Below are 27915 nucleotides of genomic sequence, written 5' to 3' on the forward strand. Positions count from 1 at the left end.
TACTTCTTTCTACGTGTCCAGCTCTGTGCAGCTGTTGGAACTCGCCACTCAACCAAAACCAAACTGAACCTCAGCCATACGTGCAAAATTTCACACAATTCCAAACCCACAAACACACATGGATGCACATACAAGACACAATTTCACAAAACGTCAATACTCTTGCTTTGCTAAACAAACAACAGCACAGACCGAACATGACACATGAGGCCACATGGCTGCCGAGTACAACAAGCTAGAACTTCTAACACATTGCACACGGACCTCCGGACCCAAATGAAAGCCCAAAGCGAGGTGTGATGCGGGGCAGGAAGAGGTCAAACTCCAATTTATACCTGCAAACCTCCGATCTTCCTGCTGTGAGATTGCTCAGGAACATTCCTTCTTCAGCTATCATTTAGATTAACTGACCTTGCCACCTTTGCAAATGAACGTGAACTCTGTGCCAAGACATGCATGTGTGCATTATTTATTTCTATTTTTTGTGCACATCGTATCATTTGTGGTGTAGATGGCTGAGAGCACAGTTTTCTGTTCCAAGCATATGCTCCTGAACATTTGGATTGCAGCAGCGTGTTTCTATCACAGATGTGAGAACAGAAAGCAAACTTGTCATTCGGCTGTAATTGCATCATGTGATGTCACCGCTGGTTCAGGAATTACAATACTTGACTACTAATGCACTGCTTATGTAAGTTGTCACTCTGGTATGTACAGTTATTTCTCCCAATTTCATCTGAGGAGAGGCAAAGAATCCCGTCGATCACTTGGAGTTGGGTTTTCATTTGAAAATGCCCTCCAGGAAGCTCCACTTGTTTATTTATCTTCACTTGCCCATCAAGAGCTCAGAGAAAACACAACCGTTTATAGAAATGAAGAGAAGTGCTGTAGCCGAATGCCTGTTTCAGGGTGCCTTACAATCAATTTCCAAGCTTCAGGATCATATTCTTTTTTTACGATAAATGGGCCGTCTGTAGCCTCCGTTAGAATGCTTTTACCCTCCAATCCCCAGTAATCTTAGAGAATACTGAGAGATAAAGCTGTTTTGATGGAGTTGAGATAAGAGACAAAAGGCAAACAACAGCACTGTATATTCTTTTAAAGACATGGCTGAAAACCTCTTGTATTCAGTCAGCCTGTTACTGCACTCATTACGCTGTAGGACTGGTATTGATTTGCTGGGAGCCCAGCATCTTGTTGGCTTTGATGGTGTATTTAATATTTGCCAGAACGTCCCAAGGACTGACTACGCCTGATTTTTTTTAGTATTTTGACGACGTTTCACTGCAGTTTCTGTCCCAACTGCTTTGTTTTCCAGTTAAAGAGACCATAATTCATGTTTTCATGCAATGATGCTCTGGGCCTTTAAGTGACTTTTAGAGCTTTCAGGGGAGTTTCTTTGTCGTTGTTCAGAAAGACTCAGCAGACCATAATTATCACACAATGTTTTGTACTGTTTGGGGCTCTTTTGCGTGTTAGGTCTTTTTAGCAGAAAGCATTCAAACAAGTCCTTAAAGAAAAAGTTGCTGTTACTCAGAGTTGTTTGAGCCTTTTTGTGTCCAGCAGCTCCGTGTCTGAAGCACAGAGAAAAACTGTGTGAAAGGGCGAATACTGACGATGCAATCTTTCTTTTTTTTTTTTTAAATCAGAGATGAAAGACGCGTTTATGGAACATGTTGCTTGCGGGGTAACTCTGGGATTGGTGCATGAGCAGAGGCGTTCATCTACATTTTTATGCAGTCTTATGTGCTCATTGTGCAAACCTTTGTTGGAATGGTGTTGAATTTGCTGAAGTTGTATGACACATCAGTGATTATCGGAACAGAGTAATGCAACTGTTCTCTTTTTAAAAGTAAAGGTTGATCTAGTCTAAAAGATAAATCAGGAGTAGACTAATTTCAATGGAATGTAAAACTCTATGAATGTAATAGATGTTCAGTAACATTGGTCTGTGGAGTGAATGTAAAAATGATTCTGCCCAGCCAAAACAACACTCACCACCTGGATTTAACCAGGCTAATTAGAGCCTCCTATTGGATAATTGCTGCATCTTTCAGCTGCAACAAGTTTTTTAACCCAACCGGTGCAATGAGTTGCTTCTCATTTCAACCATGTGGAATGGCACATCAGGTGGTTGTGGAAAGATGTTAGTCTGTTTGAGAAGGGTCAGATCGTTTGGATGCATCAAGCAGAGAAACCACCAAAGGAGATGCAGAAACGACTGAAACTGGGTTAAGAACTGTCCAATGTGTTAATAAAATCTGGTCTGATGAGTCCAGATGGACCCTGTTCCAGAGTGATGGGTAGAAGAGAGGCAGATGAAGTGATGCACCCATACCCATCATGCCTCGTGCCTACCGTACAAACCTGTGGGGGCAGTGCTATGATCTGGGGTTGCTGCCGGTGGCCAGGTCTAGGTTCAGCAACGGGATGTGCTCCAAGAATGAGGTCAGCTGACTACGTGAATATCCTGAATGACCAGGTTATTCCATCTTCCCTGATGGCACAGGCATATTCCAAGATGACAATGCCAGGATTCATTGGGTTCAAATAGTGAAAGAGTGGTTCAGGAAGCATGACACATCATTTTCACCTCAGAGTCCAGACCTTAAGCCTATTGAGAGTCTTTGGGATGTGCTGGAGAAGCTTTTGTGCAGCGGTCAGACTCTACCACCATCATACAAGAGCTTGGTGGAAAAGTAATGCAACACTGGATGGAAACAAATCTGGTGACATTGCAGAAGCTTATAGAAACAGGGCCACAGCGAATGTGTGTTGTAATCATAGCTAAAGGCGGTCAAATGAAATATGTGGAAACTTTAGTTGGGCAACTTTTATTTAGGCCAGGAAATGTCCGTAAAAAAAAATAAATAAATAAATAAATAATGTTGAATTCTTTTCTAACCAAGGAGAAATTCCTGTTTAAGTAAATATTGGTATTTTTTAAAGCAAACAACAATAAACGTCTGTCTGACTCTTCAGCTATAGCTGTTATATCCAGTAAAAAGCACCTTGGAACGTAATGATTGGCAAAATCATACAACAGGATCTTTTCTTTTGGCAACATTTTGTCTTTTATTGATTTTAATTTTTTCAACGAGCTCTCTTAGACATGCGATAAAAGATAGAATAAACAAAGGTAAAAAAAATCCAGATAAAAACTAGCTTGAGACACAAGGAGGATTTCTTTTATGTTGAGTTTTACGACACTCATGTGACATGGAAACTTTAGAAGTTGTGATTTCAGGTAACATCTGTTCTTGCTATCTCATGTTCCCAACCTCTCCCGAACCTTTCTGCATGGGGGTGCAGTTGGTAGCACTGCTGCCTTTCAGCAAGAAGGTTGCAGGTTCAAACCCAGGCTGCAGGGAATTAACTACCCTACTTTATTTATAAAACACTTAAAACAGCAAAACTGACCACAGTGCCTACAAGCTAGCAGAACAATTAGGAGTCATGAAATAAAAAGACAAGTACAAGAAATACAATTGTGAAAATCTAGGGAAGGGCCTCGATTAAAAAAAGTTAATCGAAATAATAAAATAATCTTGCCGTGCGATGGACTGGCTCTCTGTCCAGGGTGTACCCGCCTGATTGCCCATTGACCGCTGGAGATAGGCATCAGCCCCCCCAACCCCCCACCCCCCACCCCCCGACCCTACGTGGACAAAGCGGGTTCAGAAAATGGATGGATGGATGGAATAAAATAATCTTGATTAATCACCTTTTTATCATAAAAAAAACCCAAATCAATTTCACTTAGTTAGAAAAAGGTTTAGTGAGGGACAGAATTAAGCAAAAGACATGGATATTAATGAGATTTAAAGGTGGGCTGAAGAAACCTGTTTCATTTCTGGTGGCAGTAACTTGGTGGCTGCCATCGAGTTCTGCTGCATGCGTGAGCTTCCTCAGGGCACTCTGATTTCCTCCCACAGGCTAAATAAGCATGTTTTTGTGAAATTTGTCTGTCACTTTTGACAAAAGCAGCTTGAAAATGCACTTATAAACGATTCTTACTCCGAGAAACTGAATTTCAAAGGGTTCATGATGAATTCCAGTTGACTTCTCTGACTTTCCACAGTTTTAAGAAAATCTGTAAATTCTTTGAACATGCTCAAAAATCTGGGTAGCAACAAAAGGACAAATCCAGCAACTCACTCTTTAACTCTCTGAAAGGTTGAGAGATTTTTGTCCTTCCCTTCCCCGTTGTCACCAACAATCCTGCGAGATACTTGATGTAACTGTAAGAACGTACAGAACGGCACGTTTTCTTGTCATTTGGTGTCAAGAGCAAGTTGAAAAGAAATGTTTTTAAAAAATACCTTAAAATTAAATCTAAATCTGAAAAGAAAGTCATTGTATTTCAAGGTAAAGTAGAATGAGAAGCATTAGGTGAGCGTTTTTGAAAGATACCTGCGAAGATCAGTGAACATAAAAGGAGTTCAGCGTTTATACCGTCAGGTCTCTGTGATTGTTCGTGGTGAGGGCAAAGCGAAGCTGACCTTTACTTTAGAAGTTTCCATGGAGGTCATTCTGAATAAAAAAAACCCCTACTTTTCCCATTTATAAGCTTATAGCATTAATCAAGCCGTTTCTGTCTGTATTGATTATTCAGAATCAAACCGATGAATCAATTAGTCGTCCTTAGTCCACAAAGGACACGAGAAAGAAGGAAAAAACATTTTATTATTTAGTGTGTCGCAGGTCAATGTTAATCATCTCTCTGTAAATCCTCTTTAATTATTATCTGACGATTTCACAGAAAGTACAAACAGCAATATTTGGTTTTTCCATTAAATAACATTTCCACAAACCCTGAAACCTCTCCTGACACAAGGTCTGTTTTATGTTGCAGAACATGACAGAATTTCTGCAAAGATCCAAAAGCAAACCCTTTGAATGTCTGACGGATACTTAGTTAAGATAAAAACTTTTCGGACGATGTATTTACATATATTTAAATAAATTATGCAGAATCTGCTCATGGGAATTCTAAAACACAGACTTGGGGATAATACGGGAAAATTTTAACTCAAAGTTGCACCAGTTAACGTTAGCAGGTTTTTTTTTGTCCTGCTGATGAGCATTTCCACTTAGTAGCACGCTGAACTCCTTCATTTCAGTACAGATATTTCAGTCTGAACCTCACTCTTCCCATTTGCATCCCTCATCGTCATGACTTGCAGGGATTCCATTAGTCATTTTTAAAGTGACTGACATTTTCATCCTGGATGCATTTTAGTTTTTATTTATTTGTTTATTTATTTATTGCCTTCCTGATGTCTCATCACGTTCAAATTATTTTTCTTCACTAAAAGAGATTAGAATCATCATGTGGTACATTTTCTAGGAGAAAAAAAAGCCTGTTTAATAATTCAGTTTGTTTCGATGTAATAGACTATTTCGACATCAAACAGAACAACTATGAGAAACAAAACGTGAGTAATACTAGGACGTGTTTCACTTACTGCTTTTCAACACTTGCTGATGTTTCTTGTGAATATTTTTTTCCTATAGGTGAGTTTTACCCCCAAACATGTGAACGTGAGCAGGTGCGAATGTTAGCTTTATGAAAATACGTCATTATTTCCTGGTTGTTTTAGCATCAGGGCTTCGTAACTGAGCACGTGAAAGAGGAGCTAAACTAGGACAGATTTGACAAGATGAAACGTGGATTCTCAGCTGAGTTTCGACTGGACATCAAAACCTTAGGTGCACAAACACATTACAGATCAAAGCTGTATGATTGTGAACCCCCTTCGTGTCAAACCAGGACAAAAATGTAGAGAGCTATTGACCGTCGGAGGAGAGACTCGTCTGGGAACTGAGCTGAGAGTTACTGATGTTGGGTAATGATTGTTTTTCTGTTATTTTCCTGTGTGAGTTCACCATCTCATATCAGAGGATAATAAAACGAGCGTTAAATGGACACAAAATAGAGCCTAAAGCCAAATAATCTGCAGGAGGGCTATTAGTCAAATATCAATAGATGAAGGATAAATTTACCACTTTTGTAGCACCTTTTTAGTCTTGCTCACCACAAAAAGCGGCAGACTTCGAATTCTTAGGATCTAAAAAATCCCGGGCATGCACACAGTTATAGTTATCACTGAAGCATCAGTGAAATCTTGTCCAGGTGAGAAAGCTGCAAACTATTTAGACCCTGAAAAGCACAAATATTGAAAGTGATAAAAATTCCAAATAAAGGATCTTTTACACCTTTACAGAATCCTGACTGTGTCCTGTGTTGGCCCAAAGAAAATAAACTTTCTCCTGAATCTGCATTTATGCCTCATTAAATATTTAGGCTAACATTAACAGGAGTGAAAACCACAAATTGTACTTTTCTCACAGATTGGCTTATTTTTATTTTTTTAAATGTGCTATATTTATCCAGATGAGTCGATTGAGAACTCATTTTCAATTATAACCACGATCAGACCAATAATGATAATGATCATGTGCAATTTTCACTGTCTTGACTTGATTCAGAAAACAGTTTATTCAAATCAGTTTCTACAACTAAAGATAACCTGATGGGTAACACTTTACAATAAGCATCCCTTTATTAACATTACTTAGTGCATTATTAAGCATTAATAAACAAACCTGTAGTGACATTCCTGATATTAACTATTAAGTGTTCTTAAGGTAAGGAAAAAGGGTCGGGTGGGTGGGGTTTGTGTGTGCCTGATTCATTACTTAATATTAACATAATTTTAATCAGTTATTAATACTTTACTATTGTATTATTGCTTACAAATGTACTAAGTAAGTAACATTAATAAAATGACCCTTATTGTAAAGAGTCACCACCTGATGATACAAAATAGCTCTCTTGAGCAAATGGGACAGAAATGATGATCATATTGAAAAATGTAGTTTCTTACACATATTCATTTATTCATTCAATTCATTCATTCAAGGTTAGGTGTGATTACCAACACAATTTAAGTTGATGTTTCTGTGCATTATGGAGCAAATGAAAGAACGCTGCAGAAAACATTTTTGCCCGCTCAAACCTCAAACGTGAAGCCAAATTCTTCACTTAGACACTATTTATTTCATGCAAACTGCAGAATGTTTCAGCTAAATTGCACATTTGCCTTTTCTGAGGGCTACACATGCAGTAGCCAGTAAATCTCCATGCAACACTCGCTCCTCTAAATCCCCCTCTTTTATGAGAGTGAATAGTGCACATTTTTCAGCTCTAAGCAATAAAACAAAAAAGGATTGAATACGTTTTGTAATTCTTTTGGCTGAACTACAAGAAAGTGAGCCTGTGGGCATCCTTCCATCCTTCCTTCCATCCATCCATCCATCCATCCATCCATCCATCCATCCATCCATACATACCTTTTCATAACCAGTTACATTTTTCGGAGCAGCGCAGGCATTTTAATTTGGACACAATAATTGCTTGATGTTGTAATATTCACTGGACAGTTTCTTTCAATCAGGATCAAAATGCTTTCTAGCTGCTTTAATGTCCCCAAAAGTCAAACAAAATTACGTGGCTATACCTTATTACAAGCCGGCCGACAAATTACATTAACAGAGCACACATGTGATGATTTCTATTTCCAAACAAACAGAAATCAGGACTTCTGCAGCTCGTTTGTTCCTTCGTGGTAAAAAAATAAACCCCAGTCTGAATCGATGAACACTTTTCTCAGTCAAATACAAAACTGCAAAAGAGTGCATTTTAATGTGAGTTTGAAGGGAATTTATATGGTTAGATACACACATTTATGCAATGGAAGTCACTGAAAAAGACACAAAGTCAAAGATTTGACCCTCTGAGATCCATCCATTCATTTTCGTTCATTTATTCAGAGTCGGGTCGCAAAGGCAGCAGCTTCAGCAGAGAGGCCCAGACTTCCCTCTCCCCAGCCACTTGGACCAGCTCCTCCGGGGAAATGCCAAGGTGTTCCCTCCAGCGTGTCCTAGGTCTTCCTTTAGGTCTCCTCCCATTTGGATGTGTCTGGAAAATCTCACCAGAGAGGCATCCCAACCAGATGCCCAAGCCACCTCAACTGGCTCCTCTCAATGTGGAGAAGCAGCAGACCTACTCCGAGCCCCTCCCGGATGACCGAGCTTCTCACCCTAACTCGAAGGGAGAGCCCAGCCACCCTGCGGAGAAAACTCATTTCAACTGCTTGTATCCACAATCTCATTCTTTTGGTCACTACCCAATACTTATGACTATAGGTGAGGGTGGGAACGTAGATCAACCAGTAAATCGAGAGCCTCGCCTTCTGACACACATCCATTCACCACAACAGACCGGTGCAACGCCCGCATCACTGCAGACGCAGCGCCAATCCGCCTATCGACCTCACGCTCCATTTTTCCCTCTTTCACTCCTGAACAAGACCCTGAGATACTTAACAGGCCTAGAGATTCTTTCCAGCTGTACATCTCCTTTAAGCCCCATGAGATGTCTAAGCTGCAGCTGTTACACACCTGCTTAGACTCTATCAAAACCTGGATGGTGGGAGCTTTCTTCAGCTGAATGAAGATAAGACTGAGATCCTCATCTGTGCCCCAGACAAGCTGGTTCCCAAAGTCAGAGACTCTCTTGGTCAGCTTGCTTCTCACACCAAACCTTCTGTCAGGAATCTTGGCGTGACCTTTGACCCAGCTCTCACCCTGGATTCTCATGTCAGTTCTCTTGTTCGCTCTTTCTTCTTCCATCTCAGGAACATTGCTAAGCTGGGTCCCATTCTGTCCCGCTCTGAACTTGAGACAGTTCTCCACACCTTCATCTCCTCACGCTTAGACTACTGTAACTCTCTTTTCACGTGTCTGAGCAGAACCTCCCTGAACCGTCTACAGGTGGTTCAGAACGCCCGTGCTCAGCTTCTGACCAAGTCCTCCAAACACACCCACATCACCCCGCTTCTCCTCCAGCTTCACTGGCTGCCAGTCAACTTCAGGGTTCATTTCAAGATCCTGGTTCTGGTCTATAGGGCCTTACATGGACAAGCACCATCTTACATTGGTGATCTTCTTAGTCCCTACACCCCCAGCAGGTCCCTGAGGTCCAGTGATCAAAGTCTACTGGTTGTGCAGCACCAGGCTAAAGACCAAAGGTGACAGATCATTTGCTGCTGTGGCCCCCAAACTCTGGAACTCTCTCCCCCTGAGCCTGAGGTCAGTGGACTCAGTGGTCTCCTTCAAAAAGCAGCTGAAGACTCACTTGCTCAAGCTGGCTTTTGTATGACCTTCTTCACCACTCTCTCTTTATTCTGCTCTCCCCACCTATTCCACCTTCCTCAGGATCCACTGATTTCCCTCTTTTCTAGTCACTGTCTCTCTTTCTTAACTTTTTTTAAATCACAATTGTCTATTTTTTGCTCATTTTAAATATATTTTAACCATTTTCTAAATTATTATTTTTTTTTTTACATTTTTTGTTTTTGTGAAGCGCCTCGTGATTTTTATCTTGAGAGGCGCTATAGAAATGATATTTTGTTCTTCTTCTTAAACTCATCCACTAGAGGCACTTTGAGATTTCAGGACAGATTTGTTCAAACAGCAGTAGAAATTTCAGAGAAACAATTTTTTACATAAATGAAATTGGAACAAGAATGTTATGAATAAATTGCAGTGCCAAAAGCAGACAGCAATCTTGATTTAGCCATTAAAAGCGAGTTTTGTTTAAACAACAACAACCAAATAAAACCCATTTAAGTTTAATTCTAAATCTAGGTGATATGTGTAAATAGATGTGCGCAACAATAAAAGACTTCATCACACCGTAGAAATTCTACCAAGAAAGAACAAGAGAATCAAAGAAACGGCTTCACCTTCAATGTTGCAAAGTGAGAAGACGTGTAAATGTGAATTATGTTAAATTTAAGATTTCAGCTGAAAAGTCTACGTCACACCAGGTTATATAGTATAATGATTACATTACCAACACATCTCAGATGTTTTATAATCTGCAACGGCAGCTTGTTTTAGCGTTTCTCTGATTTTCCCTTTTAAATAGGGAATTTTTTTTTCTTTTTTTGTTGTTGAGATTGGCGATGATGTTTTCTTTGCTTGTTTGGTTTTGTTTGTTTGGCTGTTTTTGATTTTTATTTCAAAGATTCAACACAGAAGAGTTCAGAAAAAATAAATGTGGTGCTGGCAGCCTCCAGCTTCATTAAATACGAAACAGAAAAAAATAAGTTGCATGGAAATGCTGAAGGGAAAATGGGGCCACCTCAGTAAGAAACAGCCTTTCTCACTTCATTCAACACATCTGAGAGCATTCTGGTGCAGCTCAGGTCTTTGTGCAAAGCCAGTTGCATCAGACATAGAAGGTATTAGGATCTTAGAAGGTTGCATGCACACTCCTACATACACTCCCTACACTCTTAATTATTGCAATGTTGTTTGAAGAAATGCAAAGTTTGTATTTGTTCTCATCAGTTTTGCATGCAAGTTGACCCTTTTGACCATCAGGACATTTCCAGGCAACTTGAAGACTTGATGTTCTGTACATTTTAGTTGCTTCATTGCTCCAACAGACCTGATTGCAATAAAAGATTAAGTTGCAGGTTTCTGCCGCAGCCAAGATGGTGATTAAACGATTTCATTCAAGTGTGTTGGAGAAATGAAACAAAAAATTTAGTAGGATGGTTGCCCTTAAGGACTACAGTTGTTGGCCCCTGCCTTTTATCTATTTGAAGTATGAACTAAAACCAGCTGAAAACAACAAGATTAAAACTACAAACTAAAAATAATTCTAAAAATTTCAGGATGTTTGAATGAAAACTTAACAAATTACTTTCAAGTAAAACTCCACCCCTGGTTGGAATTTGAACCCAGGACCTTCTCACATCAGGCAACAGTTCAGCAAACTGCACCAGTGTGCATGTTATAATCTAAGTGGGAATATAAAAGCTCGTAAGACACGTTTTTACTGATTTACTTTCTGATGTGAACATCAAAAGGTTAAAGAGATAGTTTTTCACATTTTTAAGAACAAGAAAATATCATTTCTATAGCGCCTCTCAAGATAAAAATCACGAGGCGCTTCACAAAAACAAAAACAAAAAATATTAAGATTGTAAAAATAGAAAAAAGCATTTTGAAAATGTTTAAAATATATTTAAAATGAGCAAGAATAAGCAATTGCGATTTAAAAGAAAAAAGTTAAGAAAGAGAGAGAGTGAATAGGAAAGAGGTAAATCAGTGGATCCTGAGGAAGGTGGGATAGGTGGGGAGAGCAGAATAAAGAGAGAGTGGTGAAGAAGGTCATACAAAAGCCAGCCTGAACAAGTGAGTCTTCAGCTGCTTTTTGAAGGAGACCACTGAGTCCACTGATCTCAGGCTCAGGGGGAGAGAGTTCCAGAGTTTGGGGGCCACAGCAGCAAATGATCTGTCACCTCTGGTCTTCAGCCTGGTGCTGCACAACCAGTAGGCTTTGATCACTGGACCTCAGGGACCTGCTGGGGGTGTAGGGACTAAGAAGATCACCAATGTAAGATGGTGCTTGTCCATGTAAGGCCCTATAGACCAGAACCAGGATCTTGAAATGAACCCTGAAGTTGACTGGCAGCCAGTGAAGCTGGAGGAGAAGCGGGCTGATGTGGGTGTGTTTGGAGGACTTGGTCAGAAGCCGAGCACAGGCGTTCTGAACCACCTGTAGACGGTTCAGGGAGGTTCTGCTCAGACACGCTGTTAAATACTTTTCTTGATCCAGTATGTGTGAAAATGACTCTTTACTTGGTTAATGAAAGGTGACCCAGCCCCCTGTGGTCAGAAATTTTCACTTGCAACTTTAGAGATCCAGTCTGTTGGACACCTGGCACCTGGTTCCAGCACGTTACCTGCATGCTGTTAGATCGTGAACACAGCTGATTTGTTTAATTTAGTGGTGGACTGCTCCTGTAGACACCGAGGAAGGCTGAGGAGAATTTTCAGCTGTTTAAGGTGTTAAAAAGGCAAACGCACAGTGAAGAGATACATTTTGCTTTCGATTCTACAAATAGACACTCAGGGGTGCTAAAAGCAAGCCAAAACTGCCTAGTCTCCCTTTCCATAGGATCCCACCCCTTAAGATTTTAAACACTCACCTGCTCAAAAATAAGTTGTCACCAAAGAAAAGGTCACACACTAAAAATGTATCGATCCGCCTTTAGCTTTGATTATGGCACACATGCGCTGTCGCATTGTTGCAATAGGTTTCTGCAATGCCACAAGAGTTATTTCCATCCAGTGTTGCATTAATGTTTCACCAAGATCTTGCATTGATGATAGTCTGGTTGCTGCACAAAAGCTTCTCCAGCACATCCCAAAGATTCTCAATGGGGTTCAGATCTGGACTCTGAGGTGAAAATAATGCCTCATGCTCCCTGAACCACTCTTTCACCATCTGAGCCCGATGAATCCTGGCATTGTCATCTCGGAATATGCCCGTGTCATCAGGGAAGATGGAATAACCTGGTCATTCAGTTTATTCAGGTAGTCAGCTGACCTCATTCTTGCAGCACATCCTGCTGCTGAAGCTAGACCTGACCACCTGCAGCAACTCCATATCATAACACTGCCACCTCAGGCTTACAGTAGGCACTAGGCATGATCGGTGCATCACTTCATCTGCCTCTCTTCTTACCCTGATACACCCAACACTCAGGAGCAGGGTCCATCTGGACTCATTAGACCCATTTTTAATAATGCGTTGTGCACTTCTTAACCCAATTTTTGTTGTTTCTGCAATCTCCTTAGAGGTTTTCTCTGCTTGATGCAGGCCAACAATCTGACCCTTCTCAAACACCTTTCCCACGATCATGCGTCTTTCCACAAGGTTGTTGAAATGAGAAGCAACTCACTGCACCAGTTGGGGTTAAATAACTTGTTACCAGCTGAAAGATACTCAGCCATGCATTCATTATCCAATAGGAGTCTCCTACCTATTTGCTTAGTTAAATCCAGTCAGCGACTCTTTTGTTGTGCCAGGTTGTGTGTAGAGCTAAAAGTTACACAAGTTTTTACTTTTCCATTTTCTGCAGCTCTAACTGGGGCCAAGGTGATGCTGACAGGGCTGCAAATGACTTCCACATACAGAAGCTAAACACACACACACACACACACACACACACACACACACACACACACACACACACGGGCTCCTAATCTAACACTCATCAAACAAACACGTGTTCAGGGATCAGCGATTTTGATTTAAAATAATGAGCAGAACTTTAGAGGGGGTCTACTACTTCTAATAGTTCTGGGATGAGTCTGCCAGAATGTGTGTTTACATGGAAAGTATGTCAGCTGCTGCAGAGTTAATAGATTTTTTAGTCCCTGGTGCTTTCAGCATGTTGATCTCCTGCTGACGGCTTCACACTCAGCTTTAAGCAACAGAGGTTGCAGAGCCTCTTTAACACTGCAAGCATTTGGTTAATGTACCTCATTACTCCCCCTTTGAGCTGATTTTCACTTTCCGTTCTCTTGGCACTTAAAGAGCACCTCTGAATTTCCACGTCTCGCATGGGCCATTGATGTTTTATGCTCGCAGACGTAATTTGTTTAATTCCACGCAGACGTATTTGTATCCTAATTCCCTCCCTGGATGGAGGTAAAGGGAACAAGGGATGCTTGAGAAAAGCTCGGTGTTATTAATTATACGGCATGTTCCATCTTAATTTTCTCCTTTCATGGTCTGCTACTTTGTGTTTTCTTTCCAATCAATGACGCCCCCTCTACCTTTTGTTGTGCTCTGTTGCTTTCTGTGCTTCCCCTGTGTTCTTTCTATGTTAGTCCACGTTCTCTGGTCGGTATCACACAACGCTCTTTCCCACAATGCTGACTTCCTCTTCCCCCTCTTAGCTCTTTCTCTCTTCCTGCAGATATTGGTGTTCCTGTATCTCCTCCTCTCTCCTTTTACTCTGTTTGCTCTCATCCCCTTCCCACACACACACTCAGTGTCTTTGTACTGTGGGCAGCATATATGTGCAGAGCAGCACTTGAGACAACTTATTTCTTTTTTTTTTTTCCCAAACTGGCAAGCCACTTAGCGGCTTTATTTAGCGTGCACCCAAGAAGAGGATTAACAGCAGGAAACATCAACAGAATGCCATGCCGTTGGATTGAAAATGCACACACACTCATGCAAAACTCACACACATGCCAACACACCGTAGCCATTGCAGTCACTGAGCCTCAGCCAACTGCACTCCTATCTTCCAACTTTTCATATGAAGCATTATTATGCTAGTCAGCCAGCTGATGCTCTTATCCTTATGGGATTGTAGCACACAATACGGAGTAGCTTCTCATCATACCTTGTGCACACGGCATGTTGGACTCCACTGGTGTCTGTGAGGCTCTGCCTGTTATTTCATCACGTTGTTTGATTATTTTTCTATTTTACCTATATTTTTTGTGCCGGTTCAGGCAGGGCGGCTCATGTCGGTTTGTTGCTCGGGGGAATCGTTCACACCCGTTCTTTACGTAACTCACCAGATCAGAAGGAAAACGCTCACATTTGTAGCCTGAGAGCACGAGACGGTGCACTCTCGCTGGCCCATCCATGCATAAGTCTCACACACGCACACACACACACACACACACATGCACACACACAAGTACATTCTTCATTATCATTCCAGAGCTGATAGTCTCTAATTATCTGCCTTGGCTCTGATTAGTCTCTCTGTAACAAGCTAATTAGATGGAGCCTTGTAAAATCATCTCCACCATTACCACAGAGACATGTTTGGGAAAGACACCAACAAGCAGGAGGCAAGGAATGTGTCTTGCGTGGCTCCCTGCAAAGATTTGATAGTTAACTAAATGTTAAGTGCTACATCTCTGATTTCTTTTTGATTAAGTGCCTTTTAACCCCCCCCCAACACACACACACACACACTTTGCAGGAGAATCTCTATCCTTTCTCATAATTCATCACAAAAGGATTGTTCCATCTTGCAGAGCAGGATGATCTGGCTTACAGTGCGTAAATTGCCACTGTCAACATTTTAGCAGATAGCATCAGAGCATTGATTGGGTTTTCTGCGTCTACAATATGGTGGCTATTTATCTAAAACGAACTACCGTCACATCCTAGCCTGAACTTGTTCCTCCTCAGGAAAGAGACTCTAAAGCCTGAGCAGAAAGCCAGATTAATTCTTTCCTCCAACTCTTCCTGTCCCTCTCACTGTTATTATCCTTCTAACAATCCTTTTAGGGGCTGTCACACACTTTCTGGCTTTTGTGTTTGGGTTGTGAATGCTCCAGAGCTGGTCTAGAGTGCATTATATTGCATTATTCCTTGAAAATGCAGATATAAGCCATTTTTTAAAAAAGCGTACATGCACATTCTACTTTCCGACTCATTTGAGGGAATACAAGATGCTGGAAACCCTTTGCTGCAAAGCCTATCCCAGCTGTCATTAGACCAGAAGCAAGAAACACCCTGGACAAATCACAAGTCCATCACAAGCCCAACACAGTGATGCACAAAAAGAGACAAACAGCCATGCACTCACAATCTTGTCAATTTAGACTCTGGAGAGACTTTGTGCAGCAAAATATTAGGGAAACCAGCAAAGTAGAACAGTTTTGTTTACCACAGAAAATCTGTTGAGTCAGACTTCAAGCACCGACGGGATGCATCACAAGCCTTTGCTTCTTTATTCTTGGATTCAAAAGCACATTTATAGCCTGTGGTCACAAACCGGAGACCTGTTACGTAATAGGATTTGCGATCACAGCTACTTTTAGCTCTTAGGTAGCTCACCTCTGTGTTTGAGTGTCCACTCGTGTGTGTTTGTAAGAGAAAGACCAGGAGGGAGACATCCAGAGAGTGAAAGCATGTTGCCTGGGTGTGGTAATGAAAACTCCCCCATATGTCAGATCTTTCTGCTTGTGCGTAAATCTGCGAGTGCATCTGTTTGCAAGTATGTTTTCCTTGGCAGGAGGTGCATCTTCTTCTTTGTGGTGAGGCAGATGGCCTCTGTGGATGGGAGCCCACTGAACTGCTTGGCAGCTTTTCTGACATTCCCTCATGCCACGCTGACACACGATCACAGCCAGTGTTTGTGGAAGTAGCGTGGTAGCTCTCAATTCTGTGAATAGCTTCACTTTGCGGCTGTAGATCTGCATGAAAATAGTTCTTTAATGGGGCCTGTTATGTTGTCATTTTTCTTTTGTGAATGTAGGTTTCAGATTGTGTTTAATGCAGACAACGATCCTCTATTATCTGTGAAATCAAAAGTCGTGCAGCGCTTCTGTCATGCAGACGCAGTTGCACTCGGCCTCTCCTTGTGAGCTGCTGTGCTCTCTAGCAATCAGCCTGAGCTTAGACTGAGCACACTGGTAATTGGATTCTTGGAATCTTCTTATTCACTCCAGTGAGGCAGCGTGCAGGCGACAAAGTGCCTGCTGTCTTCAGGCGTCATCCCTGCTTCCTTTTGGGAAGATCAAGGTAGCTTTACCCAGACTTGGTGGATGAGACCAAAGCTCAGGCTCTCTTCCGCGGGAAACTAGCATGCTTGAGTGGCCGATCGGATGGAGGACGAGTGGGTGATAACACATCCACCGGCCTCTACCTCACATCCACCCAAAAAAACAAAACACAAGTCAACAACCTAAATCTAAGATTAATTATTTTGATTATTTGAAGCTATAATAAATCTACGGTTGATGCAAAACATGTGTGTGGTAGTCTTTAATCTAAATTCCTCTCAAATAATGTAATTTAAGCAGCTTGATTCTTAAAATGTTCAGAACCTTCCAGAACGAGATGTTTCAGGGCTGCACCACTTTAAGAAAACAAGCTGGAGCTGTCCATGCCCACATGCCCCCTGACTGGCTGCTATGAGGTGAAGAGCTTGGTTTACAAGGAGCAGCGCGGAGTAGAACCGCTGCTCCTCCAGCTTGTTTCAATACAAATTTCCACTTTAGTGACATCACAAACGGGGACTTTTTGAAACAGCTCTTTTCAGGCGTATAATCCCTAAAACTAAACACTGACAAAAAAACCAATGAACGTTTTTTATTCAGGTTTGGAATGTTTATAAGGACGGTAGAAACCCTCATAGCAGCACAAAAGGATGCAAAAGTGAGTTTTGCAAAGTGTGTCTACTTTAAAGGGATACTTTGCAACTTTTTCATATTTAAAAATAATTTTCTTGAGCCAGTTTGTGCTAAAATGACCCTTTACAGGGTTAATGAACCCCCCACCCCCCACCCCCAGCCCCATCACCCTCTGTGGCCAGAATATTCTACTTGCAACTTCAGAGTTGCCGGTCCTCTGCAGTCCAGCATGTTTCCTGCATGTTTTAGATCATGAGCACAGCGGATTTGTTTGATTTAGTGACTAATCACTGTTATGGACACTAATGAAGGCTGAGGAGACATTTCAGCTGTTAGATTTTAGACAAACGCACAGCAAGGAGACGGGTTTTGCTTTTGGTTCTACAAACTGACATTAGGGGGTGCTAAAATCAAGCCAAAACTGCCTATTCTCTCTTTAAAGCTGACCACATTGCTTGCATATGAAATACTGACCTTTATAATATCTCTGTTTCTTTATTTTATTTTTCATTTTAAAGAATTGGTTTATACATCCCACACTCACATCTTTAGTGGAGTTCCTGTTTGTTCCGATTTCTGCGGCTGCTTGTCTCCTCTTTGCACATACAATTACATGACAGCTGTCACTTTACGTAATCACAGCTCTGTCACTGCCTCTGTGTTGTCCCCCAGGTCCAGACTGGTTCCTGAACAAGGTGAAGCTGAAAATCACTGATGTCAACGACAACGTCCCCGAGTGGAATATGAAGCCATACCCCTACATGGCTGTCGTGTCTCCTGAGGCCCCCGCGGGAACATTTGTCTATCAGCTACAGGCTATTGATGGTGATGAGGGCAAAAGTGGAGCAGTAGAGTACTTCTTGTCAGATGGTAAGATGCTTTGCAGCTTGTACACATTCAAAGAAACCCACACAATGTATGTGAGTGAAGTCAAATGTGTTGTGTTGCTGATAATGAGCCGGGAGGCTGTCGAGCTTTGGAAATTAATACAACCGGTCTGACACCAGCACAGCCTCTCAGAGACGACACAGCCACGGGCATTCGCACATTCATTCATGCATTCATATAGTATTTACGCACCCATTAGCATCTCTGTCTTTCTTTCACCCTCTCTGTCTCCGTCCCTTTTTCTTCCTCCAGCGCACACGTACACAATCGCTCAATACAAAAATCCCACACACAGCCGGAGGCCTTCACAGATCTGTTTATGCACTTTTCATGCACTCTTGTCTGTCTACTTCTCTCTGTTTCATACCGAGATGCATGCAAGCACACATTCAGTCACACACAAACACATGCAGCGGGCTGCTGGAAGTCTGCCAGAACACTGCAGACCCCCTGGTGGCTGAAGGGATTGAGGGTTGCTGGCAGAGGTTGGGGGATGTGTGGATGCTGCTCGTGGGGTTTTCTGATTTCCCTCCGTCTTGAGGTTTAACTGTAATCAGGACATCCCACCGCGTCCTGATTTTGAGTTAAACCCCACTTGCATCGAGGCGCTTCATTGTCGGCATTACCACGCTAAGAACTCTTAAACAGGGATGTTTGTCAGCTGAAAAATCTGCAAACAATCAAAGTAATTAAAATGTGCTCTTTGGGTTTGATGTGTATTTATCTAACCCGCTTATCCTGAGCTTAACATGAAAAACCGCACGTTGACATGAGAGTAACTGGCCTCCTGATGACCACAGCCTGACCTCTTTTTTTTAGTAGAAGTGCTAAACACAACTTTACCCATGCAGCAGCAACAGATTTCGATCACTCCTGTTTAATATAAGTCATAATAGCAAAATCACATTTCATGGATGTAGTTGATCGCTTTTTTCTCACTTTGAAAGTTTTCTAGCCATCCTGCCAAAGAAACACCCCCAAAACGCGATGCATAGATTTTCATCACAACAAAAAAACATTCAATTCTTTAAGATCCTGATTTTATAAATATAATCATGAGACATCTTTTCTCAAAGCCCGTCGTGCATTTCTCTTGTTATATCTCAGATTTTCAATACTTTCATCTCCTCCTGAAACATTCATAAGGTCTTCTCTTTTAATATTTAAATGTGTGTATTGTTTGTATTACTATTTGCATGCAAGCGGTCCCATTCCTCTTCAGTGCCGTTGGCACGTTGGTGCCTTTGTTCACGCATTACTCCTACCAGCTGTCTGTCTGTAGAACAATGAAAAAACAAACAACAACAAGAAGTAAAACAACTAAGGAAATCCCTCCAATTAAAACTGTATTTATTGTCATGAAGCTTAGCTTGCAACACATTCTCACTCCCAGCGCGTCAAAAACTAACGCTTGGTCAGCCACCCTCCACGTCAGACCCCTGACACCAAAAGTGCCCTTTTTTGTTACTTATGTGCGAAAAGGGGTTTTTCCCTTATCTGACTGCAGATCCCAATGCAGCGTTACACTGACGCGATGGGATGTCCGCAGCCAGGGCACCAAACAAGCTCATTGTACCTCACCCTAACCTTATCCTCTTATTTAACCTTCCCCTCACCCCATCCTAACCTTAACCATCTTGCTAGCGAACACGTTAGTGATGTGTCGGTCGCTCTAAAAGCCGGCTCTATGAAGTGAACGGCAGGAGCCGCCTCGTCATTGGTCAAGTTTGGACCGAGCCACCGCGAGAGGGAGGTTTCAACTACCAAGGTGGAGGTTAAAAGTAGAGGGTATTTGTAACCTCCCCCTCGCCAGATGGTATGTTCTAACGTTCCCCTTGGGCGGCAAATACGAAAATTCACAGTCAGAACGCATGGGAAACAGACGCTTGATCACAGTGAGAGTAACGCTTTAGGTAGCAAGAGGGTTAAGGTTAGGATGAGGGTGAGGGGAACGTCATGAATAGTGAAACGCTAAGGTTTAGGTGTGGTTAAATGAGCTGGTTCGGTGCTGCATCAGCAGATATCTCATCACGTCAGTGTAATGCTGCATTGGGATCTGCAGTCAGAAAAGGGAAAAACCCCTTTTTGCACATAAGTAACGAAAAAGGGCACTTTTGGCGTCTGGGGTCTGATGTGGTGGGTGGCTGACCAAGCGTTTGTTTTTGACGCCCTGGGAGTGAGAATGTGGGTATCTGTAACCTCCCCCTCGCCAGATGGTATGTTCTAACGTTCCCCTTGGGCGGCAGATACGAAAACTCACAGTCAGAACGCATGGGAAACAAACGCTTGATCACAGTGAGGGTAACGTTTTAAGTAGCAAGAGGGTTAAGGTTAGGATGAGGGAGAGGGGAAGGTTATAAATATTGAAACGTTAAGGTTTAGGTGTGGTTAAATGAGCTGGTTCGGTGCCGCATCAGCGGATATCGCATCACGTCAGTTTTATGCTGCATTGGGATCTGCAGTTACAAAAGGGAAAAAAAAAACCTTTTCGCACATAAGTAACGAAAAAGGGCACTTTTGGCGTCTGGGGTCTGAGGCGGAGGGTGGCTGACCAAGCGTTTGTTTTGGACACGCTGGGAGTGAGAATGTGTTGTAGCTTAGGTATTTGACCATTCTGGAGTGTAAAAGGTGGACTTACACAGCTTTCTGAATAGCTCACTTTTAACCCTCTCAAGCTCAAAATAAGTTTCGATGAAATAACAAACAACTAAGTCCTTCAGGGGTACTTCTGAGTTAAAAAAATGCTCATGAAACACGTATGTGGAGTATCCAGGTAGGTAGGTTTTAACGTTGCAAATCTGCAACGCCTGCCTCCAGAGGGTTAAAGAAAAAGCATTTGTGTTGTTCAGGGTAAGATCAAAGTTTCAATACATGCAACATTATTTTATGAACCCCTACATGATCATTGATTTAGCATTAGATGTTTTTATATAGCTATGTGGTTATTAACAATTATAAATACCAATATAGCAAAATATAGCTGCTCTGGATTATCCAGAGATAGGTTTCAACAGGGATTTCTTAAAGGCCAAGCTCACTGAAAAAACGAATTTTACTTATGTTTCAAATATGTTTGGTAACTTTGAGTGTAACGTGCAGGCTAGACGTAAAACGGGTCTTCTACCCCTATTTCCTGTGTTAGCTGCTGATGGAAAACAGAAGATTGGATTAGAAAAGCCAGTGACAACGTGGTAATGTCAAGTCAGCATTCATGGACTCACCCATCCTGGCTCATGACAGGGAAGGCTTTTGTTGATTTAGCATCCAGGAGAGAGCAGAGCACAGCTTATAGAAGCTAACCGTTAGCAATAACAACTCCACAACATGGCAGAACTCCTCCAGGTTTGTGTTATTTGTGGAGAAAAAACATCACCGTTGCAAAACAAAGGAAGCCAGTGGAAGAGTTGTGCTGCTGTTAGCCAATCAGAGGAGAGATGTCCAAATGACAGGAAATAAGACTCCAAATTGTACCGTCTGAAGCTCCTCTCTGTGCTGGTGTACCTCTAGCTCCTGAAATAGGAGCACAAGAACTTTTTTAAAACAGCGATCAACTCACAGTGCTAATACTAGAAACTACTGCAAATGTTTAGAAAAAAACTGCGTAATACAAAATTAAGAGAAATGTAAGATTGTACAAAATAAACTGCGTTGTAATTTTGGAAACAGTGGCTTTTGACTGTGATGAGATCCACCCTTTTCTTAGCTGCAGTCAGCTCATCAGTCCTGGAGGACTTGAAAATAATTCTTAAAAATTAAATGCCACCGACTCAATTATCTACAACTGGTAAGACTCTAAATGGCAGAAATATCTCTTTAAGGGATGGTAAGAAATAAACAAAATGACAATAATTCCCAACAAATCTTAATTAAGACTGACTGTGTTTTAGCAAAAGGGAAAGTGCTGGAGTGAAAGACGGTGTCACAGTGTGGCACATGCTCGCAGTCATTGGTCCAGTCCCAATACTTGCACTGCGCCCTATACTACTACTACTAACTACTACTAAACTTTATTTATATAGCGCCTTCACATGGCCCAAGGACCAAACAAAGCACTGCACAGCAGAAATAAACATAAAAAAAAAATAAAAACATAAAACCATTTAAAAACCAACAAATGCAGATAAAATCTAGGTGGGGCAGCAAAAAAGTGCAAAACCATCCATTAACGAGGCTCTTCTTGAATAAAAGCTGAAGAATAAAAGTGTGTTTTCAGCTGGCTCTTAAACTTGCCGAGCGTGGTGGCCTGTTTAACACATGTAGGTAGCTCATTCCAGAGCCTCGGCCCCAGCACAGAGAAAGCACGACCCCCTCGAGATTGTAGTCTGTGTTTAGGAACGACCAACAGTTCTTGTTGTGTATACGGTCTTCTGTTAAGTGCACTTGGAGGAAGTGAGCAGTAAGGAGGATGGCTGCTTATACTGAGCCAGGATCCTCTGGAGGTTTCTTCCTGTTAAAAGGGAGTTTTCCTCTCCACTGTCGCTTTATGCTTGCTTAGTATGAGGATTGCTGTATAGTCACTGACACTAGTCAGTGACTTGATGCAATTTGCTGGGTTCCTTATATAGGAAACATTATTTCTGATTGGCTTAATGAACTGACCTGAATTGGACTGTTTATTATGTGAAGTGCCTTGAGACGACTCTTGTCGTGATTTGGCGCTATATAAATAAAATTGAATTGAATTGAATTGAATTAAGGATTCGAGATGTGTGGTGCACAAGGACACAAATAATAGCCGAATCGGGACAGGGAACATTGGGCCATCAACTGCAACACATGCCGGGATGCTAGTCGTTGTGCTACTTAAAAAATAAGCAACTTTCATTAACAACTTTCAAGCTAAATTTTCTTAAAAAAAAAAAAACCAAACATTTAAATATGTGTAAATATTTTCAGAAAAGGCACTTGAGCCTTTTCTCCCACAGCTATGGATTGTGGGTATTACACTTCACCCAAGTCTGCATTGATGCAGATGGGTGAAGTGTGGATCAAGGATGCAAAATGAGCGGGATCAACTTCCGCACTTGAGAATCGGGACACCCTACACACTTGCACCCCTGGCCGGGATCGCACAACTGAAGGGTGCAAGTGTATTGGGATTAGGCCTCAGACTACAGCCATTTCTGGCTCATTTCTCGATTCACTACCCTCTCAGTGCTTTATTGTGTAATAATTTGTAACTAAAAATAAATTTCAGCCAAAAAGCTCTTTATTCATTTTGAGATCTATTTTGAAAATTAATCAATGTCAACAAAACACACAATGTCTCCAATAAGAACAGATGGGATGAGAAGAGGAGAAAGGGTGGGCCAGGTTCTGGTTCTGTAGAAAACAGCATCAGTTTGGTCTTTTCCTGAAATTTGTTGATATCATTTATTTTATTTTATTTTTTGTTCAGCAAGGTCTCCTTTAATCTTAATCACATCAATTTAAAAGCACACTCAAGGACAAAGCACATAGTTTTGCATACTTTCCAGGACTGACTCATCCCTTTTCAGATGCAACATAGATCACATCTGCAACTTTTACTGCTAACATCTAAAATGATGATAAAAAACACACATTCCTCTTGGTGAGTTTGACACGTGAGCAACCTGCAACATGATTATGATCATTATGATCATGTGAGCAGTTGCAACTGATAGCTGTTTGAATGAATTGCTCTCATGTTTTCAATTGGTGTGTGTATTTTAATAATTAGGAGTAATAATCTTGTTTTCTATTGAATGTAAATCACAATATTGATACTGCAGATCCGATCTGATGGGGTATGATGCTCTCAAATTAAATGTTTTATTTATATCAGATCAGTTCAAACAAAAGGTGTCGGTATGAAATCCCTAACACTTCCCAACTATCATTAATGAAGAGTTTTGTTCAATAAATAATATTTCACAGTTTTGTTTCAGAAGACCATTTTTCTGAATAGCTTACAGAAATAAGAGCATGTGTCGTAACTTTAACATCCACTATCTGTCCTTTAGTTCTGCATTCTGAGATGTTCCAGTGTTTTGATAATAATAATAATAATAATAATAATAATAATAATAATAATAATAATAATAATAATAATAATAAACAATGTGTGTTTTGTATTGTTTGAAGTCAAAAGGCTTGACATGATTTTTAGAGTTTTTCTGTAAATATTTGCTTCTGGGACAACCCAGCCACTGAAGCTCAAGGCTGACATTTCCACCAACACTGCAACGCCATTGGTGATAAAACCCAGAGAAATGTGATGGCCAGTCTGTCTTCAGGTCTCATCTGGCAGCGTGAGACGGGAGTCCTTGAACTTTCTGGACAGCAACGCTGTAAACGAGCTACTATTTATGTGCAGACAATCCAAACCCGTCATTTTGTGTAGCTTCAGAGGGCGCTTGTTAAAAGATGCAATGAATGAATTCCTGCCAGGAGACACCTCAAGGAGCCACGCTTGATTCCTTTCACTTTGTAAACTACAAAGGTTCAGTCAACCTCATGAAGAAAACGTCCTGCTTGCTATGCTCAAGCGCTGATGTCATTTACATTAATGCTGTTTTTTTATTTATTTACGTGCCAAAATAAAAATTAGAAGCTGTTGAAAACTTGTTTCCCAGTCACCAATTCCTCATATTTGGCTTTTTTGTCAAACTTAAATGTTTCAGATCAACAAACCAATTTGAATTTCCAATAATAATAACATAAGAAACTAGAAAATGCAAGTTTCAAATTGTGACTGAAGCCACTTACACACTAGCATCGGCTCCACCCGCCCCAGCCTGGCCGCGCTCGTTCCACACTGCCTTAGGAATGCCGACGTGATTGAACACATGGTCAGTCTGTGGCCTGTGATGTCATGAGTGCATCTCCGAGCATGTGGGAGGGGCAAAAGAGTGCGGATAAGTCCGCCGTGTCTCCATTGTTAAACAAAAGCAGCCTGAGCAGTCTTGCTTTTGGAGAGTGTCTGACTCTGATTTTGCATCCTGCTTTGCTCTGTGTGTGTGTGTGTGTGTGTGTGTGTGTGTGTGTGTGTGTGTGTGTGTGTGTGTGTGTGTGTGTGTGTGTGTGTGTGTGTGTGTGTGTGTGTGTGTGTGTGTGTGTGCGTGCGTGCGTGCGTGCGTGCGTGCGTGCGTGCGTGCGTGCGTGCGTGCGTGCGTGTGTGTGCGTGTGTGCAAGCCTCCTCATAGCAGAGAGAGACAAAGTAAAACCCTGGCCACAGAAGAAGAAGAAAGTATAATTTCTATAGCGCCTCTCAAGATAAAAATCATGAGGCGCTTAACAGGGGGCGGCACAGGGTGGTGGCTTTTCATTAAATCTTTAAAGGGTCATTTTAGCACATACAGGTTCAAGAAGAAGATTTTAAAAATTTGAAAAAGTTTCAACCTATCCCTTTAAGGTAAAGTTAAGTCAATTAAACTTGAGCCCATTTATGGTTGTTGCATATTTCTCATTGCATTCAGATCAGATAATCCATCCATCCATTTTCTGAACCCGCTTGTCCACGCGGGAGGGGGGGTGGGTGGGTGGGGGTTGGGGGGTGGGGGGGTGGGTCTGGTGCCTATCTCCAGCGGTCAACGGGCAATCAGGCAGGGTACACCCTGGACAGAGAGCCAGTCCATTGCAGGGCAACACAGAGACACACAGGACAAACAATCGTGCACACACACACACTCACACCTAGGGACAATTTAGACAGACCAATTAACCTAAAAGTCATGTTTTTGGACTGTGGGAGGAAGCCGGAGTACCCGGAGAGAACCCACGCATGCACATGGAGAACATGCAAACTCCATGCAGAAAGATCCCAGGCCGGGAAGCGAACCCAGGACCTTCTTGCTGCAAGGCAACAGCTCTAACCACTGCGCCACTGCGCAGCCCCAGATCAGATAATTATTGAGAAATTCTTATTAAGAAATTATATAGTAACATCAATGATTTAGTATTTTCACACTCAATTATACTTGCTGGCTGCTCTGTGCTGCTGCAGTACTGTTAGCTGTAATTGTGCTGCAGTACTGTAACCTGTAACTGTGCTGCAGTACTGTTACCTGTAACTGTGCTGCAGTACTGTAACCTGTAACTGTGCTGCAGTACTGTAACCTGTAACTGTGCTGCAGTACTGTTACCTGTAACTGTGCTGCAGTACTGTTACCTGTAACTGTGCTGCAGTACTGTAACATGTAACTGTGCTGCAGTACTGTTACCTGTAACTGTGCTGCAGTACTGTAACCTGTAACTGTGCTGCAGTACTGTAACCTGTAACTGTGCTGCAGTACTGTTACCTGTAACTGTGCTGCAGTACTGTAACCTGTAACTGTGCTGCAGTACTGTAACCTGTAACTATGCTGCAGTACTGTAACGTGTAACTGTGGTGCAGTACTGTTACCTGTAACTGTGGTGCAGTACTGTAACGTGTAACTGTGCAGCAGTACTGTTACCTGTAACTGTGGTGCAGTACTGTAACATGTAACTGTGGTGCAGTACTGTTACCTGTAACTGTGGTGCAGTACTGTAACGTGTAACTGTGGTGCAGCACTGTTACCTGTAACTGTGGTGCAGTACTGTAACCTGTAACTATGGTGCAGTACTGTTACCTGTAACTGTGCTGCAGTACTGTTACCTGTAACTGTGCTGCCGTACTGTTACCTGTAACTGTGCTGCCGTACTGTTACCTGTAACTGTGGTGCAGTACTGTTACCTGTAACTGTGCTTCAGTACTGTAACGTGTAACTGTGCAGCAGTACTGTTACCTGTAACTATGGTGCAGTACTGTTACCTGTAACTGTGGTGCAGTACTGTTACCTGTAACTGTGCTTCAGTACTGTAACCTGTAACTGTGGTGCAGTACTGTTACCTGTAACTATGGTGCAGTACTGTTACCTGTAACTGTGGTGCAGTACTGCTACCTGTAACTGTGCTTCAGTACTGTAACCTGTAACTGTGGTGCAGTACTGTTACCTGTAACTATGGTGCAGTACTGTTACCTGTAACTGTGGTGCAGTACTGTTACCTGTAACTGTGCTTCAGTACTGTAACCTGTAACTGTGGTGCAGTACTGTTACCTGTAACTATGGTGCAGTACTGTTACCTGTAACTGTGGTGCAGTACTGCTACCTGTAACTGTGCTTCAGTACTGTAACCTATAACTGTGGTGCAGTACTGTTACCTGTAACTGTGGTGCAGTACTGTTACCTGTAACTGTGCTTCAGTACTGTAACCTGTAACTGTGGTGCAGTACTGCTACCTGTAACTGTGCCTCAGTACTGTAACCTATAACTGTGGTGCAGTACTGTTACCTGTAACTGTGCTTCAGTACTGTAACCTATAACTGTGGTGCAGTACTGTTACCTGTAACTGTGGTGCAGTACTGCTACCTGTAACTGTGCTTCAGTACTGTAACCTATAACTGTGGTGCAGTACAGTTACCTGTAACTGTGCTTCAGTACTGTAACCTATAACTGTGGTGCAGTACTGCTACCTGTAACTGTGCTTCAGTACTGTAACCTATAACTGTGGTGCAGTACTGTTACCTGTTACTGTGGTGCAGTGCTGTTACCTGTAACTGTGGTGCAGTACTGTAACCTGTAACTGTGGTGCAGTACTGTTACCTGTTACTGTGGTGCAGTGCTGTTACCTGTAACTGTGGTGCAGTACTGTAACCTGTAACTGTGCTGCAGTACTGTTACCTGTAAGGTCCTGGACTCAAAACACAGCTGGGATGTTTCTGCATGGATGATGTAAGTTCTTTTCCTTGAATTCCCCGGTTGGCTTCCACTGACCACAATGTGCCTTTCCGGTTGACTAGTGACGCAGGGTTGGCCCTGAGTGTTAGTAAATGGTTGTTTATTTCTATGCCCACACAGGATGTACCCTTTAATCTGACATCAGGACATAGGCACCCACGACTCTGAAGAGAAACAAGCCAAAAATGAACATGGATAGACAAAAGTGTTTTCTATAAGGATGATTTTTCTAAAATTTTCTAAAACCTTTAATTTAGTATTCAAG

At 41.9% G+C, this 27915-nt stretch overlaps 1 protein-coding gene across 1 annotated transcript in view; it reads left to right on the top strand.

The window, feature by feature from the left end:
- Positions 1-27915, top strand: part of LOC107389069 (neural-cadherin) — a 151298-nt gene that overhangs the window by 22583 nt on the left and 100800 nt on the right. The window contains exon 2 of the mRNA XM_070550452.1: positions 17713-17910. Within this exon, the coding sequence (XP_070406553.1) occupies positions 17713-17910 (198 nt within the window). The remainder of the gene's footprint in view (positions 1-17712; positions 17911-27915) is intronic.

This window comes from Nothobranchius furzeri, chromosome 4 (assembly GCF_043380555.1).
Source record: "Nothobranchius furzeri strain GRZ-AD chromosome 4, NfurGRZ-RIMD1, whole genome shotgun sequence".
Lineage (NCBI taxonomy): Eukaryota > Metazoa > Chordata > Actinopteri > Cyprinodontiformes > Nothobranchiidae > Nothobranchius > Nothobranchius furzeri.